This window comes from Salvia miltiorrhiza, chromosome 8 (genome assembly GCF_028751815.1).
Source record: "Salvia miltiorrhiza cultivar Shanhuang (shh) chromosome 8, IMPLAD_Smil_shh, whole genome shotgun sequence".
In the NCBI taxonomy this organism is placed as follows: Eukaryota; Viridiplantae; Streptophyta; class Magnoliopsida; order Lamiales; family Lamiaceae; genus Salvia; species Salvia miltiorrhiza.
The window spans coordinates 21,933,016-21,952,029 of record NC_080394.1 but is presented as its reverse complement, the minus strand read 5'-3'; the positions used below and the strand labels follow the sequence as shown (position 1 = coordinate 21,952,029).

At 36.6% G+C, this 19,014-nt stretch overlaps 2 protein-coding genes across 2 annotated transcripts; one reads left to right on the top strand and one right to left on the bottom strand.

Moving 5' to 3' along the window:
• The first annotated feature begins 2,504 nt into the window (after positions 1–2,504).
• LOC131001849 (peptidyl-prolyl cis-trans isomerase CYP65) lies at positions 2,505–8,069 on the top strand. The gene is made up of 11 exons (XM_057928470.1): positions 2,505–2,990; positions 3,068–3,130; positions 3,225–3,328; positions 4,605–4,696; positions 4,787–4,876; positions 4,978–5,053; positions 5,139–5,506; positions 6,564–6,820; positions 6,914–7,202; positions 7,526–7,639; positions 7,731–8,069. Exons 1-11 carry the CDS (start codon positions 2,863–2,865, stop codon positions 7,923–7,925), a joined length of 1,776 nt encoding a protein of 591 aa, XP_057784453.1. The 5' UTR covers positions 2,505–2,862; the 3' UTR covers positions 7,926–8,069.
• Positions 8,070–17,404: 9,335 nt separating this feature from the next.
• LOC130998191 (expansin-A15-like) lies at positions 17,405–18,938 on the bottom strand. Its single transcript, XM_057923622.1, has 4 exons — positions 18,935–18,938; positions 18,427–18,504; positions 17,658–17,916; positions 17,405–17,555 (listed from the first exon to the last, which is right to left on the bottom strand). The coding sequence occupies exons 1-4, from the start codon at positions 18,936–18,938 to the stop codon at positions 17,405–17,407; spliced, it is 492 nt and encodes a 163-aa protein (XP_057779605.1).
• Between the last annotated feature and the right edge of the window lie 76 nt (positions 18,939–19,014).

Sequence of the window (19,014 nt, the reverse complement as noted above, 5' to 3'; positions counted from 1 at the left end):
TACACATTTGAAAGGGAAATATAAGAACATTATGTTTGTAGCTGCTACAAAAAGATGGAAATGACAAATATTTCCCTTGGCTGTTGGTATTAGCGACAAAGAAAACGACAATTCTTGAACATGATTTTTTTAGACAATTGAGAAAAATATTTGGTTGTCCTGATCAATTATTATTTGTCTCAAATAAACATTGTAGCATTAACAATGCTATTGAGGCTGTTTATCCTGGTATTCCGCAATGTCCAGTTAGATGTTATGAGTTTCTTACTTTTAACTGCGCCTAAACTTTCAACAGTCGACTGAGATGGGTTAGGAGATTGTCTGTATACACTTTGATGGAATTTGTGACGACATTGATTGGCCATTGGATTATAGAACGACGTGAGAAAGCTTTGTCAAGGACTCACGAATTGACTGGTTATGCAACTAAAAAATTGGAAAAATCACTCGAGAAAGGTCGAACCATGCCAGTGGAAGCAACTAACTCAATGAAATTCATGGTTAGTGAATGCATAAAGCACTATGTTGTGGGTCTCAATGATAAAACTTATTCATGTAGAGAGTTTTACATGGATTTGATTCCTTACTCTCATGCAGTTGCAACAATAAGGTATGCATATTTTTATCGTTATTTCCACATATTTCAGCATAAAAATACGTAACAAGTCAAAATACACTATTACACTAAATTTAGAAAAATGTGTATAATAATGCATTTGATCTTGTTTTCTGGTGTGTTATGAATTAAAAAGATATTTTAGTTCGATATCATTGCACGTGAGGAATTGGAGGTTCAAATTTAGCTAAGTTACGTTCACAATTCTCACCTCACAATTTAGAAGATAGAAACTAGCTAGAACAAGCTTTGAATTTTGTTATTATTTTTTAGATGAATGAAACAATTTTGAATACTAAATTATACTCCCTCCGTCCCATTATTCATGACACGTATTCCTTTTTGGGCTGTCCCAACCTACATGACACATTTCCTTTTTTGGAAAAAATCAGGGGGCATTTAAGCATTAATATATTCGCTAATTATCCACCTAATCACTAATTATCCACCTAAAACTCATTTCCTACTTCTTCTTCTCTCTCTCCTTCCCCCACCTACCAGCCGCCTCCCTTCTCTTCTAAAATTCTCGGCCACCACCGCCCGTCGATCTGCCGCCTCCACCGCCACCACCGCCCGTCGATCTGCCGGCCACCACCGTCATTTCCTCTCTTCATCTATTCTCAGTTTCTCACGCACCCACTCAACCAGTGAACCCAAATCCTAAGTCTTCTCTCGTCGCCTCCACCTTTCTCTCTCCATTGAAGACCGCCGCCACCGGCTTCGCTCTCCCCTCTCTCGCCAATTTTTTCCGCTCGATTCCCGGTGACGACAGCCAACCTCCGCCGCGCCCAAGCCCCTGCCTCCCTCTCTGATCACTCCATCGCGCCTCCTCCGTCGTCGACGAAATCTTCAGCCCCACCGCCAGGAGACGCAGCAGCGGCGCGGTCCGCCTCCACCCTCGGCGTAGCCCCTTTCCGCCTCCACTCTAGTTTCTGGATTTTCAATTTTTGTCTTCAATACTTGGGTTTCAATGTTTGTGGGTAGATCTGGTTTTGATATTTGTTTCGATTTTGGTTTCGATACTTGTGAACTTGTGGATTTTGATTTTTGTTTGTGGATTTGGATTTGTGGATTTTTGTTTGTCGATTTTGCATATTGTTTGTGGGTTATGCTGGTGAATCGAGCTGGCCGACGACGGAGGCATCGGCGGTGGCGACTCTCCACCGCGAGCCCGGCGGCGCTGGAGGATGAAGGAGGCGGTGGCGGCCGTTCTCTGTCTCCGGCACAAAGGGCGTACGCCCTGTTCCGAACGAGAGGCGGAGAGAGAGATGGAGAGAGGGAAGAGGGAAGGGAGAGAGAGGTGACAGGGGGAGGACGGAGAGGGGCTGACGACAGAGGCGCTCGCCGGCGGCGGCGCCGTGTACCAGTCCGGCGATAGAGAGCCAGGCCGGCGAGAGAGAGAGACAGGCCGAGAGAGGAGTGATTGTGCGTGTGTGACTTGTTAATTAAAATAACACTAAACATCTAATTCCCTTAATTCTACTCTTCTTAATCTCCGTGCCCAACAGTGTTGTCCCATAAATAATGGGACGGAGGGAGTATGTTTCATCTTATCCATTAACAAACTTAGCCTTGTTCAATCTCAAAAGAGATGAAAGAAATACTACGAGATGGTCATGTTCAACTATTTTTAATATAGTATACTTATTTATTTTTAATTTAAATTTAAAATATTCTTGTTAAATTATTATATAATTATGATTAGTTCAACTCCACTTACTCAAAAGTCTAGGTCCATCTAATTCTAATAACCCCTAATCGGAAACTAGTAGTATTATTATTCATATTAATAAATCATACTTGAAAACTAATAAACCTTAATAATTCTAGTTTCTTAAAAAAACCTTAATACTAATTCTTTATGAATAATTAATAATAATTAAATATAACCTGCGTGAAAAAAGTGTAAGCTAAACAGTAAAGAGTAGAATCGCCTCGCCTCGCTCCAAAATTTGCAAGGTAATAACGATAAACGAATTTTTAGGGCTACCAAATTGGGCAGTGAATCTGAATTTGGATAAAAATTCGTTTATCGTAAATTGGGGCAGTGAATCTGAATATTGGACCACCCCTCTCCGCCGTGTCGCCGGCCGCCACACCAGATTTTAGCTGTCGTTCCCGCCCCCTTCCTCTCGGACATTCTTCTCAAAGCATTCCAAATTCGAACTCTGTTATTCTCCCAAGTTTGTCAACTGAATCCTAACCTAGTCCTTGAGCGATCAGATTTTGAGTTCAATACTGTAAAAATGGGGAAAAAGCAGCACAGTAAAGATCGGATGTTCATAACGAAAACGGAGTGGGCCACCGAGTGGGGCGGCGCCAAGTCCAAAGAATTCGGAACCCCGTTCAAACGGCTCCCTTTCTATTGCTGCGCGTAATTATTCCCCCTTTTGCTTTATCCTTTTTCGTGCTCTCTTCAATTAGTGAACTGATTATGAACTTCTGATGCAGACTTACGTTTACGCAGTTTGAAGTTCCCGTTTGCACTTCAGATGGCAGTGTATTTGACATCATGTTAGTGCTGTTAAGAGTTTTTTGATAATTGAGCTGTGAAATGGTTGCCGGAATTGATGGGATGTTTGTGCTGATTTGTTGATGTGGGACGCAGGCACATAATACCATATATCAACAAGTACGGGAGACATCCTGTAACTGGAGCGCCATTGAAGAAGGAGGATTTGATTCCACTCTCTTTCCACAAGAACCAAGAAGGTACTCGTATGCGCTGTTTAAAACTTATACTTTGATTGTTAATTTAAGTTGGAGATTTAACTTCTCGCATCTGTTCATCTCGGCCAATCCAATCCATATAGTATACGGATGAGATAGGAGCTGTTTGAAGCTTGCCTTTGATGATGTAGGAATTATAACTTTTGGAGTGGATGAAATTAGGGGGCTTCAAATAGGAGACATTATATGATAATTGATACCCGCAAAGTTATGTCCAATAATCAGTACACATAATTGCATCTAAAATTAGTTTATGTTTGCTTTGCTGAAAAAAATAGAAGTTATAGTTGCACACGGACCTATAAATGTTTTCCACATTTTGTTTCACTCACATCAAGACTTTCATTAGCATACTTTTATCAAGAATTGCAGTTGCAGATTCTTTGAACTGCCCAGTGTTGCTACAACTTAATTTATTTATTCTTCATGTGCTAATGCATCGCAGAAAAGTAGTTCAATTATATTTTCTCTGTGATTTAAGAAAGTTTAGAATTTGAATTTCAGTAAATTATTAGAATCTGCTATATACAATTGCTTTACTGCAACTGGTTCGTATATCAGCAACTTTTCCATCATATGTCTTCCTATTTATTCATCAGGATAGTCAAGCCCATCTTATCAAACATGAGTAAAATAAATGTCATCCTGAATTTGAAGTAGCTAGAAGCAAAACAAATGTAGGATGTCGTGTTTTGGCTTAGGGATGTGCACTAATAAATAAGTTTCTTTTATATGACCTAGATAGTTTCTGTTACTTTGTTTTGCTTATTTGATGGGAAACAAGTTGAATAGTTGAAGTTAAAATCAGCTGGTGTGGTGTATATTTTAGAAATTTCTGATTTGTTGGTTATGCTGAAGACAATTAAAATTGGAATAAGAATAAATTGTGATTGTTGCTTGGCAGGTATTAACTAAATGAAGAAAAATATTTACTTTTTTTCTTTTATTCTGATACCTTCTATTGATGAACATGGTATACATTTGAATAGTGTGTCTATTTTATTGATAAAAGGATAAAAATGCGATTTCATGGTATGCACTATCTAAGACAACATGGGGAAATCGGCTTGACTCCTGGCTCTTAGGCAAGAATAGTTGACGTCTGCTGGTCTACGTGGGAAGTGACTATAAAGTCAATATGTAGTTTTAGACTTCTAAGTCTACTTTACTATGCTTGATTGATAATCAATACATAGTTCTCTATGTATTGGATGCTTCATCTGTTTAATTGATTTTGACAAAATTTTCCCTTGTGTAGGAGAGTATCATTGCCCTGTTCTAAATAAAGTTTTTACGGAGTTCACGCACATAGTTGCTGTTAAAACTACGGGAAATGTGTTCTGTTACGAGGTACATTCCTGTCCTTTTTGTGAGTCTTATGTAATTGTTCTCTTTACTGAATACGTCTCATTTCATTAAATACAACTGTTGCTTGCACAGGCCATTAAGGAGTTAAACATTAAAACTAAGAACTGGAAGGAGCTTCTCACCGACGAACCATTTGCTAGAGAAGACATTATAACCATTCAGGTAAAGGTCCATTTCACCCTTTTATTCATGATTGAGGTTCATGCATAGTTGAATTTTAGAAGCAAGTGATGTATTTTTGTTCTTTTGTTTTTTGGGTCTAGAATCCGAATGCACTGGATACCAAGGTTCTTGTGGACTTTGATCATGTCAAGAAGAACTTAAAAATTGACGATGAAGGTGAGAAAATTATCTTTAAAATTTACTTCAATTATAACTACCATATAGCTTATAATCGAAATTGATTATACTTGTTGATTGATAGAGTCAAAGAAAATGGAATCTGACCCATCTTACAACATAAATGTTATTGGGGATATAAAGCAAATGCTTAAGGAGCTTGGAACTGAAAAGGCAAAGGAGATTGCATTACATGGTGGAGGAGGAAGCAAGGCAAAAAATGAGAGAGCTGTTGCTCTTGCGGCCATTTTAGAAGCTAGATCACGTATCAAGGATGACAATGAATCAAAGAGTGACGAGAAGCCCAAGCAGGGATTCAGTATTGTGGATGCTGCATCTGCATCAGTCCATGGAAGAAGCGCTAATGCTGCAAGATCTGATGCTAGTAACAAAACTGCTGCTCGCATAGCAATGCACATGGCCGGTGAGAGGACACCAGTAAACGCAAAGCTGGTAAGTTCTTCTATTTTGAGTATTCATTTAGTTTCTGCTTTCATGTAATGGGTATCTGAAAGGTACTTAATTACAAGTAACTATTGCTTGCTAATACTCTCTCCGTCCCAGCCAACTTGGCCTATTTCTTTTCGCCACGGTTATTTAGGAGAGTAAGATTGCAGTGTAAAGGTGTGTGGGCCCATATTTAATGTAGTGTAAAGTGACTACCCAAAAAGGAAACAGGCCAAGTCAAATGGGACAGAGGGAGTAATATAGGTGCTAGGTCTTGTATTTGTTGGCTGAATCGGCAACAGAAATATAGTTTAATGGAAACGTATCAAGTGCTTCTTGTCTGAAATGTCTTTGTTACCATTTCTCTGAGTGATCTGTTGGAAAACGAGAATATTTCATGCCTTGCAGAATAATGGTTGTAGTCCATCTGTCCAGAAAGCAGGTTCACTGGCTAGCCAGTTTCCTACTCTGATTATGTTTTTGTTTTACAGAAAATGCCGAGTCCGAAAAAATGAGTAAAAAATATGAAGGGGAGACCTACTAAAATTGTGGGTTCAATGCTAGCTTTACAATCCCTCTGAAGACAGAGCCAAATCTAATGCACAAGTGCTACCATTTTCTTACAATTAAATTAGCTTTACATGTTATTACTGCATGAAAAAGGAGAAAAACATAATAATTGGCTGGGAATTTAATTTTGTAAGAGTGCCCTGACTGAAACTTGATATGAGAGAAGGAAACTATATCATTGATGGAAAGTTAGGCTTTGAACACCCTTGTTGAAACTTGATATGAGAGATTGAAACCATATTATTAGTACTAATTTAGTAATTTATGGTTTATTCTTTCTTGACTATTTTGTTGGTGAAAATCTCCTTAATTTGCCAGTTAAACACATGCTACTATTGTTGACTTCTAAAACTATGCCATGATAAATTGGTTGCCTTCATAGGACAAGTGAGTTATATTTGATTATATTCATGTGGTTTGACCTAACTGTCAATGGAGCAAGATAATACTGTGAACTGTCAATTGATTCATTTGTTTGTTTGAGAATTTTCAGGTTAAAAGTCGTTTCACAACTGGTGCTGCTTCACGATCTTTCACTTCTACGTCTTATGATCCTGTCACCAAAAATGAATATGAATATGTTAAAGTTGAGAAAAATCCAAAGAAGAAAGGTTATGCACGGCTGCAAACAACACATGGTGATTTGAACATTGAGCTGCACTGTGACATCACTCCAAGGACGTGTGAAAACTTCATTACTCTTTGTGAGCGTGGTTATTATAATGGAGTAGCTTTTCATAGAAGTATAAGGTGCTTGAACCTTATTTTGCTCCAAGCTCAATCTAAGTTTTGATGTTTTTGAATGAAGATTTTGACATTGTCTATTGTTGCACTGGTATGTAGAAACTTCATGATTCAAGGTGGTGATCCTACGGGAACTGGGAGAGGAGGTGAGTCAATTTGGGGCAAGCCCTTCAAAGATGAACTCAACTCCAAGTTAGTTCATTCTGGACGAGGTGTTGTTAGCATGGCAAATACCGGTCCTCATACAAATGGTTCACAATTTTTCATCTTGTACAAGTCTGCAAAGCATTTGAACTTTAAGCACACAGTTTTTGGAATGGTTGTTGGAGGTTTGACAACGCTTTCAGCAATGGAGAAAGTACCTGTTGATGACGATGATCGACCTTTGGTTTGTAATCTACCTCATTTCCTCTATTTCCCATGTTCAGTCATTAATTTACTGTTCGATTTACATTAAGACAGTCTTGTCGTATACAAATCTTGGAATTTCTGGGAATTATACAATACAAGTTCACTCTCCACCCTGTTCTCATCCAGTTCTACCTGTGCTACGTGCTGTGTTTCCATTCTATTTTTTTTGTCTATTGTTCACCATCTTGAAATCCAGTTTGTGCTGCAAAGTGAGTCAGGAGATTTACTAAGTATCAGGGTCTATATAGTTTGAGTTCCCAGTTTTAATATCATACTTGTGTTATTATGTTGCCTTCCCAGGAAGAGATCAAGATTATTAGTGCCGATGTGTTTGTGAATCCTTATGCTGAATCTGATGATGAGGAGGAAGGGAAGGCAATCGAAGAAGACAAAGACATTAAGGATGAAGATAATGTTAGTTTTAGACTCATGATATGGCTATTATAGCTTTACTAGTTTATCTGCCTTCTAAGTTACATAATAACGACTTTTTGAACACTTGCAGGAAAAGATCGGGTCATGGTACAGCAATCCAGTTACTAGTTCAGATATGGGTGCGGTTGGCAGTGGAGTTGGAAAGTACTTGAAAGCAAGGATGAGTCAGCCTGCTCTGGATGGTGATTTGCCATCTGGGTCTCTAGGAAAGAAGAGAAAACTGGGAGGCTCAGGCGGGCAACTTAAGGATTTTTCTTCTTGGTGAGCTTCGTATTTATTTTGCAACTCATCGATCCCTTCATATACTCACATCATCATGTAACAAATTCAGCTTACTGCTTGGTGAAATCCACAAAGTATGTATTATTTGGAACTTCAGTTTTAGATTTTGGTGAAATCCTTAACAATAGTCACATCTCTTTATGTTCTTCCCTGATTCGATCAACGTTATTCTCATTTGAAATTTCATTTGTCGCGGAATTTTGATGCAGTTCCTGCGTGATATGTTCTCCTTGAGTCTTTCAAAGCCCTAGTTTTCATATATTCGAATAAGATTTCGAACAATGAAAGTTTGGATATTTGTTTATTATTCTTTCTGTCCCTAAAATAATTCACTTTTCAATTGTCTTACAATAACGTGAGATTCATTGACTATTCTACAAATATTCATCTAAAATTTCTTCAAATTTGTGCCCAAAAAAATGACGCATTTTTTAGGGGATGAAGGGAGTAGGGGTGTGTAATCAGTTTTTGCTTTGATTTCTTGCTAAAATCAAACCAAGTCAAATTAATTTTTGGTTTAAAAGAAAAATCAAACCGAACCAAGAAATTGAAGAAACAAAAGAAAAAAGAAAAAGAAAAAGAAAAATTAAATTGTATTTAATACTAAAATTATACTCCCTCCGTCCATGAAAGAACTTCCTAGGAGGGAGTGACACGGATTTTAAGAAAAAATATTGTTGAGTGTATTGAGAGTGGATAAAAGGTAGTTGAGTGTATTGTGAGTGGTGAAAATGTGTTATAATTAATATTGGGAGTTGTGAAAAGTGAAAAGTAAGAGGATTATAAGTGGTGGGGTATAGTCCAAAAAGAGGTAGGAAGTTCTTTTGTGGACGTCCCAAAAAGGAAAGATATGAAGTTCTTTCGTGGACGGAGGGAGTATATATATAGATATATATATATATATACATATTTTAATACTATATATTAATATATATTAATATGTATTAATATTATATATGTATATATATTAATATTATTAAATAAATATAATTCGATTTTTTATTTTTTTTGTTTGGTTTTTACAAAACCAAATCGTATCGAACCAAAAAATTAAATTCTTTTAAAAAATAAAATCGAACCGAACAAAAAAATCTAAAAATTTGAATCATATTTTAATATTTCGATTTGAATCGGTTCAATTATTCGATTATTTTATTCATCTCTGGAAGGAAGCATGTTTTAAAAATTTTGTTGAAATTGCAAGTTAGAATCTTTTTTGTGATTTGAATGACAAATATCACTAATATCATAATCGAATAAAGTAAAAGTTCTAGTACGGAACCCCTTTCTCCTTTTGATTTATTCATGAAGCGAAACTGTTAATGACGAGATAAGATGCAACAGAAATTCCTAAACGCGTTTCTTAGATTACATTTTTGTCCTTGTATGACTAAACATAAAATAGCTCAAAGAAAAATCTTTAGTGAATTTCATTTATTGAGTAGTCTTTACTCCCTTTCGTTTATACCGGTTAAACGATTTCAAATTCTATTTGGATTCTTTAGTCAAATCCAGTTATTGAGACTATCGAAAGAATTAACAACTACAAAGGGCCCAGAATCAAAAAAATAAGAGTTTGGATATTTTCTGATAAATCCAAACGACCCTTTCTTAAATCCAAGCGATCTTTTCGTAGGCGTTTATGAAAAAGTCATGCCTTCTGTGATGGTAGTATGACTGATGCCCAAGACATTGAGTTTGAATCCACCATGACACAAATGTCCCATTTTATGCTTTTCATAATGGGATGTCCTATTATAAATGTCTCATTTTTTTGGCAATATATTCTCTTTCTATATCTAATATTTAAATAATTTTCATCAATCCACTTTATCTATTTTTTTTACATTTCTTAATGAGATGGAGGGGGTATATAATTAAATAAGTCACCCTCACATTGATGGGACCGCTACACCACACAAAGGTGAGAAAATAATCGCACGCAAACGGGATCACTATCAACATAAAAGGTGAAAAAAATTAATCTCACGCATGTAAAATTGAACCCAAAATTTCTCATAAATGAGAATCTTTGAATGCCTCAACTTTTCTCATTTGAGTTACTCATTGATTTGTTAATTTTGAAAGAAAAAAAAAATGAAAAAATCATTGCCTAAAAAAAATAAAAAGTGAAAAGTCATCATATCATGCCGACTTTAAAGATAATCGAAAACTTTGAACTTTGATTTCGAAGAATTCTGGACTCCGTATTTTATTGCTTGTTTTATTTTAAAAATTAGTAAATAAATTTTGTACTACTTTGAAAACGACATAATTAATACACTCATGCGCGGGATGAAGTATTCATTTACAAACATCCACGGTCCTGAGATGTCAAAATTCACCGAAATCAAATTGACGGTTAACGGTTGAGGCTCAAAATCGTTGATCATGGGTTAGTGGTGTAGCTGTGTTTATTTTTTATCTCTTTAAATAGATGGATAATATAGTGAGGTATAAATTTAGTACTTAAAGTGGAGACCATATTTGTTATATTTGATTTGAATGATAATATATTTATTCACTCCTTATAAAGTAGTATAAAATTATACCAATATCTCTTAGGTATAAAATTATCCTTTTCCCAAGAGATAACGGGCTGCCCAAAAAATTATACAACCTGCCCGAATTTTTTTATACATCAAAGCAAACGAAGTATAAGGTGGTAAATGTAGCTTATCCATCCCTTATACCTCAAAGTAAACACATTCTAAAATTGAAACCGTCAAAAGTAAGAATCGGTTACGGAGCCAAAAATTGTGAACTAGCGGTTAATTGGTGGGTTGAACCGTCAGTTAACCACCGATTTTATAAGACCAAATCAGCGATTTTTTTTTAATATTTTTTTATTTTCAAATTTCTATTTAAAATTTTCTCTCATTTTTATCTACAAATATCTCCATCTCTCACGGTTCCACTTTCATACTCATTCACAATTATGTATACATAAATTGTAATATGTTTTACATTAAATTTAAGAGTTAAGTACCAATTTCCCCCTATCGATGGCGTCCATATCACGTACAGGACCCTATAGTAAGGGTTAGAGCTGTTTACTACCTCAACGTGACAAAATCGAACCAATTTTCCCCCCGCGTTTTAACGGACACTAACGCCGTTAATTTTTTTATTTTTAATTATAGTGGACTCCAACTCGCCTTCTCTCTCAAAATTCCGGCGAGGGTCATCACCGTCTACCTCGTCTCTCCTCTTCTTCTCCGGCGACAAGTGACCATCGCCAGCCCGAAGGTCGCCGCCCTCGTTCTCCTTACCCTCTCACCTCCTACCCTCCATCCAATGGCTCCCCTCTATTCTTCACACACACACCACATCAAACAGATACACACACACAGACACCTCACCATCGTCTTCTGCCTCTCCGGCGAGGGCCGCTGTCGGCCACCGCCTCAGCGCCTCCTCCCTCCCCTCCTTCTCCCCCTCTCTTCTTCCTCTAGCTTCTCTCTCTAAACCAAACTACAACAGCACTGCGACCGCCATCCTCGGCTCTTCTCTCCTGGCTCAACGACATCTTCTTCTCCCCTTCATCTCCCACCCGACTCAACCTACCAAGAACAACAACAACTGCTCCCAAAATTAACGCACGCACACAACAACAAGACTGAAGTTTCTTTCTTTCTTCTTTACCGGCTGCAAGACTTGCTCTGAAATATAATTGAGAAGAAGCTCAAGGTTGGGAAAATGGATTGAGCAGGAAGCTTAGAATGAATTGTGTGTATAATTGAACAGACGAGTGAAAGAGAAATTTAAAAATAAGAACCCTAGATCTATTTTGATTTGGGGGAAGGGAATAAGAGAAGAAGTGATGGGGAAGGAGAGAAGAAAAGAAGTGACGGGGGTGGAGAGAAGCCGGCCTCGCCGCACCGGAGGCGGCGAGAACCGACGACGTTCGTTGGAATCTGTGTGTGTGTGTGTTTGATGTGGTGTGTGTGTGTATGAAGAACAAAGATGAAAATGGTGAAGAACAAAAAAAAAATTTTTTCTAACGGCGTTAGTGTCCGTTAAAACACGGGGGGAAAATTGGTTCGATTTTGCCACGTTGAGTTGAGGTAGTAAACAGCTCTAACCCTGACTATAGGGTCCTGTACGCGATAGGGACGCCATAGATAGGGAGAAAATTGGTACTTAACCCTAATTAATTTAATAAAAATGCAAATTTTATTATAATAATTTAGTGTTATAATTTTATTTTATTTTATTTATAGTTTTTAACAATTAAATTAAGTATAATTTAGTAAATTATGTAATTTTAAAAGAAAAATATACCTAACACTCAAACTAAATATAAAAAAATAAATAAAAATCATTTATGTTATTTATGGATGAATCTCTGTACTTAGTATGCTATTTATTCCTATTTTTATATCTTAATATTACTCTTTATAATTGAAATTATTTTATGGATTACATTATTATAGAAAATACTAATACCGTGCATCGCATAGCCTACGATAACCGTAACATATCATATTAAAAGTTATGCTCTCTACTGAAATTTCGAATGCACCGATGATAACAAGATATTGTAGTGGGCGAAATTCGTATAGCCTAATTTTAATATATATTTTTGGCCCAATTGGCTAGCCTAGTTAAAAAGGTCAAATTAAATTCGATTGGAAATGTTCTGGACTCGTGCAGTTGGGAAATACTTCTTAAGAAACTTTTGTTGCAGTTGTGCCCAAGTTGTGATACTGTCAGTTGGAAATATATACAACCACTCTCTTGCCCCATCATGTAATGCAAAGGGGTATGAGAATAATCTACCATACTTTTCAATATTTCTTGCATTTCGGACCGTGCCACACACCATCTCAAAATCCTGGAGAAGTCTTTGAGGATCCTTTCCAGGTAGGTCACTGAACTTGGGCAAGATTTGGATGAAAGAATGTTTTAGCTCCTAGTTTTCTTCTATCGTAGGCAAAGTGATGCCCAATAGTATCAGACTGATATTCGTCGGGAATACCATCTCTCGAGGTGTCTTCTCTGCTTCTTGGTCACCCATATCTTCTTCTTCAGGATTGAAATGTATAACCGCGTTTTCGAGTGGATTGCCTTCACGGATAGGGCTCGCCGATTGGCTTTCGTCGTAAAAAAATCCTCCGTCCAGGATAGCTTGATACACATGTCTTGCCCTTTTGGCTAGTTCTCGCCCTTGCGGATCTTTCGATTTCTGGGTCAAACCACAATTCTTCGTCTTGACCTGCAGGATTAGAAACGAACATGCACAAAATAACAAAACAAATGCAAAATGAGACTTAACTTCTGGAACCGTAACTCCCTGGCAACAACGCAAATTTAACGAAGCTGAACTTCAGTGTTTAATCGAAGTTGTCGTTCCAACTTACATAGAAATAAATTTATAAAACTCCTTGTTCAAAACATGCGTAGTGCCAGTGATAAGTTATGGTCGATCCCACATGAAGTTGGTGTAGTTGTGTCTCGATTGTTACGAACAAAAAATGAAAATAATGGTTTGGACTATCGTCCTCGTCACGGCTCAACTTAACTTGAATAAAATAAATTGAAAACACTAAACAAGAGATATCAATAATAAAAAGCAATTTAGTCAAGACGCCGAATCTATGGATAATTACTTACTATCGCTCCTTGGTGAAGATATTCATTAGACTTATGTGTCTACTAATTATAAATTACCAATGGCTTGTGCCTCCATTCTCACTTGTCACGTGCACTTTCATTGTGTAATAAAATCTACCCTTACTTGCGTTCAAAGGCAAGGGACACCCTATGCCAATAAACCATCTTGACCAACCATGCAATAGGACACCTCAGAGCATACAATTAAATCAAGAAGTATTGAGCTCTAGATAAACTTGATATTGACTTAGGTAGACCGTAGTCTACTTCAACCTCATGTGTCTGCGAATACTCTCAAGACGCACTGTGATCTTACACACCCTTTAATCTTATTCAACGAGCTTTAAAAGTAATGTTTCGAGTGGTTCCACTCCGCAACTTATAAGAAATGTTTGGTGGGTTTTAGAGAGCAGTTCATGTAGCATGAGATGAGCTGCAGTAAGAACGAGAGGAGCACATACACACGGAGGAGCGAATGAAAGCTCATATGACTGCTTAACATGAGTTTCTTGTGTAATTGTGCGCACAATCAGGATTTTTCCCACCACCGCCGCCTCCTTGACTTCGTTGAGTGAATGTCACAATAGTAAAAATTACACCAGAATTATATTTCACATCAATTATGTACACCATTTAATTGTCTTAAAAAAAATTATAAAATTACACTAACGGCTAATGCTAAAAGATGGCCTGCTAGTATTAGGGTGAGTAGTTGATTTTTTTTTTATATAAAATTAAATTACAGAGCAGATTATACAATTTATATTTTTTAGTTTTAGATTAATGTTTTAATTTAGCATATACGTGTACTAAAAAAAAAAAATCGAATCATGTGTTTTAATTTATTCCACAATTTAATAACCAAAAAGTGGCATGATGGCCTATTTTTCAGCATTTGTGTAAGATTCCCACTAATAATTGTACATGTTTTTATAGAAATGAGTATTTTTCATAGAGGTGGTCTCTTGTGCTCTTGGGTGCACCGTGCACTTGGGTGTAAAATAACACTAACACTTATATTAAATGACACTAACACTAATACTATTTTGTTTTACAAATGACACTAGCATGTTATATAAATAACACTGTTGCGAAATGACACTAACACTATATCGAAATGACACTATCATGTTATCGAAATGACACTGTACACCCGGGTGCACTGGAGAATTTGTGTTTTCCATAAGTTATCAATGTGGGTATTTTACTCTATTAACACAATACTTTTATATGTGATTAATTGTAGATTTTATCTATTTTTAAAATTAAAAGATAAAAAATACTACCTATTACAAAAGAAAATTATAAAAACCACGTACTTTTAGCTTGAAATGAGAAGTTGCCCTTAATGAATTTGGAAGATTCATCTTGCTATTCTATATTATTCAAAATTGCGAACTTTATTCGATATGCTCGATCTCTACAAATGAAACATTAATAATAAGTATATCAATGCTCAACATGCTTACAAGTCGAATAGTCATAAAAAATGTCCTAATATTTAATATAGTCGAATACTTCGAGTCGAGCATCAGCGAGGCATTAATGTTCAACATAAAAGTAATAAAATTTTAATCAAACGTAATTTTATATTTTTTAGGAAAAATTGCATGTAAATACACAAACTTTGCTCAAAATCCATATTTAACGTGAAATTAGGATTTTACAATTAAATACACCAACTTTGTAAGTTGTTCAATTTTGACGCCGATTTCATTTTTTTCAAATTTTAAAATGACGTAGCTCCTACGTTGTTCGCCGACACATGCCTTTCATATATTGACATTTCGTGCTCATTTCAAAATTTCTGCTTTGTTATTCCCATCATCCGGTAACCACAGGATGATCCACAAGAAAGATGGCAAGATTCGAACCAACAAAACGAAATGAAATGAAATCCTAATTTCACGTCATTTTTTCCGATCATCGAAAATGAAATCGGCGTCAAAATTGAACAACTTATAAAGTTAATGTATTTATTTATAAAATCCTAACTTCACGTCTAATATGAATTTTGAGCAATGCTTGTATATTTATACATGCAATTTTTCCTATTTTTTTATAAAGTTGGATATTTCATCTGTTTTATCTTTTAAAATGGATATAAAAGGATCTCTACCTTTTAAAATGGATATATAAGCCTTTTATGAACAAGGCTGCTATTATCTAAACAAAATCTATGGGTAGAAAAAGGTGTAAAGCACCATGTCAGTGGGATAATTTTTTCTAAGTTACACAATTAACACGTGTCAATGCCTTGATATAAGTACTAGTAATATAATAAATCCAACTAAACTATTCAGAGGCGTGGGCAAAAAAAAAAATGAGCAGTGAAAGTTGTATATATATATATATAGAGAGAGAGAGGGAGAGAGATTTAAATAAGAACCATTAAATAAAATAAGAACTGGGAATCATTTTAAGTTATTAGATCATCAAGATCTACGGTGAATTTATCATTTTGCTATTTTGCTGGATGAATGCAGAACCTCGAATTCAAAAGGGAGCAAAAAATTTATTTTATTCGAATGCAATAAATTTAATAGCGGATGCATTAATTTGTATAGTAGATGCAGTAATTTTAATAGTTCTCATGTTCTCACGAAAATTATGATTCTCACTAGAACCGCACCCTATATATATATATATATATGTATATATTTAATTTTGATTATAGATTTTGAAAATTCTTTGTCATGCATGTTCTACGATTCCATAATTGGGTCTTTCTGTACCAAAATTATAAAATATCGGCAATGTAACGATTTTATAAAGATATGAGAAAGAAAAAATTGGTTAGGAGGGGCTTCCAATCCCTAGCTCAATGAGTCAATATAGCTCACTCACTCCAGCTATTTGCATATATAATTGATAAAATATTTGATTGAATATTTTTTGTTTTAAAATTTTTTAGTTTCACTTTTTAAATAAAATATAAATTAAGTAAAATTAATTTAAATGATAGAAATAATCAATGATATTCGAATATTCTAAAATTTAAATTCATCAAAGTAAATAAAAAATAATAATTTATTTATTTTGTGAATAACAGTCTCGAGGTTCAATCTTGTTAATGAGGTCAAAGGGAGGCTTTGGAGCTGGAACAAAATCTTCCATGTGGTCGAGTCCAATGTTCCTTTTACCTTGTGGTGCTCTAACGAGTACGCACCACTTGTATAATGTTTTTGGTACTCCTGGTACCGCCACAGTTTTTTAATAGATTTTTAATTGATAAAAAAAAAAAAAAAAAAAAAACAGTCTCGAGGTTCAAAAGAAGAGAATCAGTTAAAAAGAGATTAAATCTAAAAGGAAAAAAAGAAAAAAGTAGCTTCATCTTTATTTTTTGTTCCCTTTTAAATAACGTTGATTACCCTCACTTTCTTTACTGACTCGAATATAATTACTTTATGTACCTCCCTTTTGGTCATAGGGTGGAATCATATACAGACGTGCTAATATAATTATTAATTCTGCACATTAGTTTATTCAATTAGTGTACGGGCACTTCCTATGTGATATCATTATAAATATATTACATTATGGACTTGTTTATTACGCATTATAAGAGCGTGATAGATATTTATAATAGAGTTAATCAGTTAAGTATCAATTTCACCCCTAATATGGAGGCTCTTGGAACGTTTAGCATTCTATGGGCAGAGGTGTGTCAACTAAGCCCCTGAAATCAATAATTTTCTTCAATTTCGCCCCTCACTCTAACGGAGAGTTAACTCCGTCAGTGTTATTATTATTATTTATTTTTATTTTTTTCTGTGGCCCTCTTCTCTCCTTCCCCAGCCACGCGATTTTCAGCGAGGTTACCGGCGATTTTCGGCCTTAACCCCCCTATTTTGATCTGTGAGGAGAGGCGAGAGAGAGAGTCGGGAAGAGAGAGGGAAAGCGGCGACGACTTTCGCTGTTGTTGCCGGAGGTCGAAACTGGAGGCGAAGGCACGGTAATGGTGAACCTTATCCCGCCCTTCCTGTTGCAGGCCACCCTGCATTTCCATAATTCCAATTTTGCAGAAAATTAGGTTTTGTTTTGGGGGAAATTGAAATTGAAATTGGGGGAAACTGAAATCTAGGGTTTGGGGAAGAACCTTCGGCAATAAACGGGGACGATTCCGGCTTTGTACTGAGCGATGTGCTGGAAGACGGGCTGAGAGAGGTCGAAGTGGTGGAGGAGAGGGTTGCACCAGCCGCTGGTATTGTTGGGAAGGGCGTTGTTCGGCGGGCAGAAGTTGGTGGCGGTCACCGTGATTGAACTGGGGAGGCACCACTGCTTCTCGCTGGCGCACCGGATCTCGTGGCAAGAGCCACAGTTGAGGCCGTTGTTGAACAGGGCCGTGGTCAGCGCGGCTAGGGGTGTAAATGAGCCGAGTCGAGTCGAGTATTGCCATGCTCAGACTCGAGCTCGACTATTTTGATGAAGCTCGAGCTCGAGCTCGACTCGGCCGAGCTTGATTTTTTTGAGCTCGAGCTCGACTCGATGTCATATTTGTGAGCTCGAGCTCGACTCGGTTAAGCTCGATTGTGGAGTCTTGCTCGAGTTTGAGCTCGAGCTCGAGCTCATTTAAGCTCGTTGAGCTCGAGCTCGTTCAAACTCGGTGAACTCGAGCTCGTTTGGGCCATTTTGTAGGTTTTAAATATATTTAATTTTGGGCTAATATATAATATATTATATACTAATTACTTGAGCTCGATTAGGCTCGCGAGCCTAACGAGTCGAGTATCACGAAACTCGAACTCGGGCTCGGTACCAACTCGAGTAGCTCGAGCTCGAGCTCGAGCTCGACTCGACTAACATCGAGTCGATTTCGAGTAATCTTCGAGCCGATCCCGAGTAGCTCGCGAGCTAGCTCGACTCACTTACACCCCTAAGCGCGGCGGTGTTCGTGTCGTACCCCTGGCTGTAGAGGTTCCCGTACCCGCACGAGCCGATGAAGGCTCAAACGATCGACGAGCTCCATACTCTTGAGGTTGAAATAAATTTCTGGCGCGTTTCCGGCGAATTTGGTGGTGAAGAAGGTGTGGGTCCCACCACCAATAAAATAAAAAAATAAAAATAATAACAATAGTTAACGGTGTTAACTCCCTGTTAAGTCGGAGGGCTTAATTGAAGAAAAATAGGTACTTCAGGGGCTTAGTTGACACACCCCTGCCCATAGGGTGCTAAACGTTCCAAGGGCCTCCACGTTAGGGGTGAAATTGATACTTAACCCTTTATAATATTTTAATATATTATTTTCTTCGTTTCTTAAATATCTTCCTCTCTTTTTATTTTGGTCCGTTCCCAAAATATCTTCCTAACCTATTTTTAGAATTAATTAATTAATTTCACTAATTATTACTCTTACAATTTCACTTTTTGTTGCACCCATTTTCCAATTTCACTAACTATTATTCTTACAATTTCATTTTTTATGGAACCCGTTCTCAACTTATCAATTACGCAAC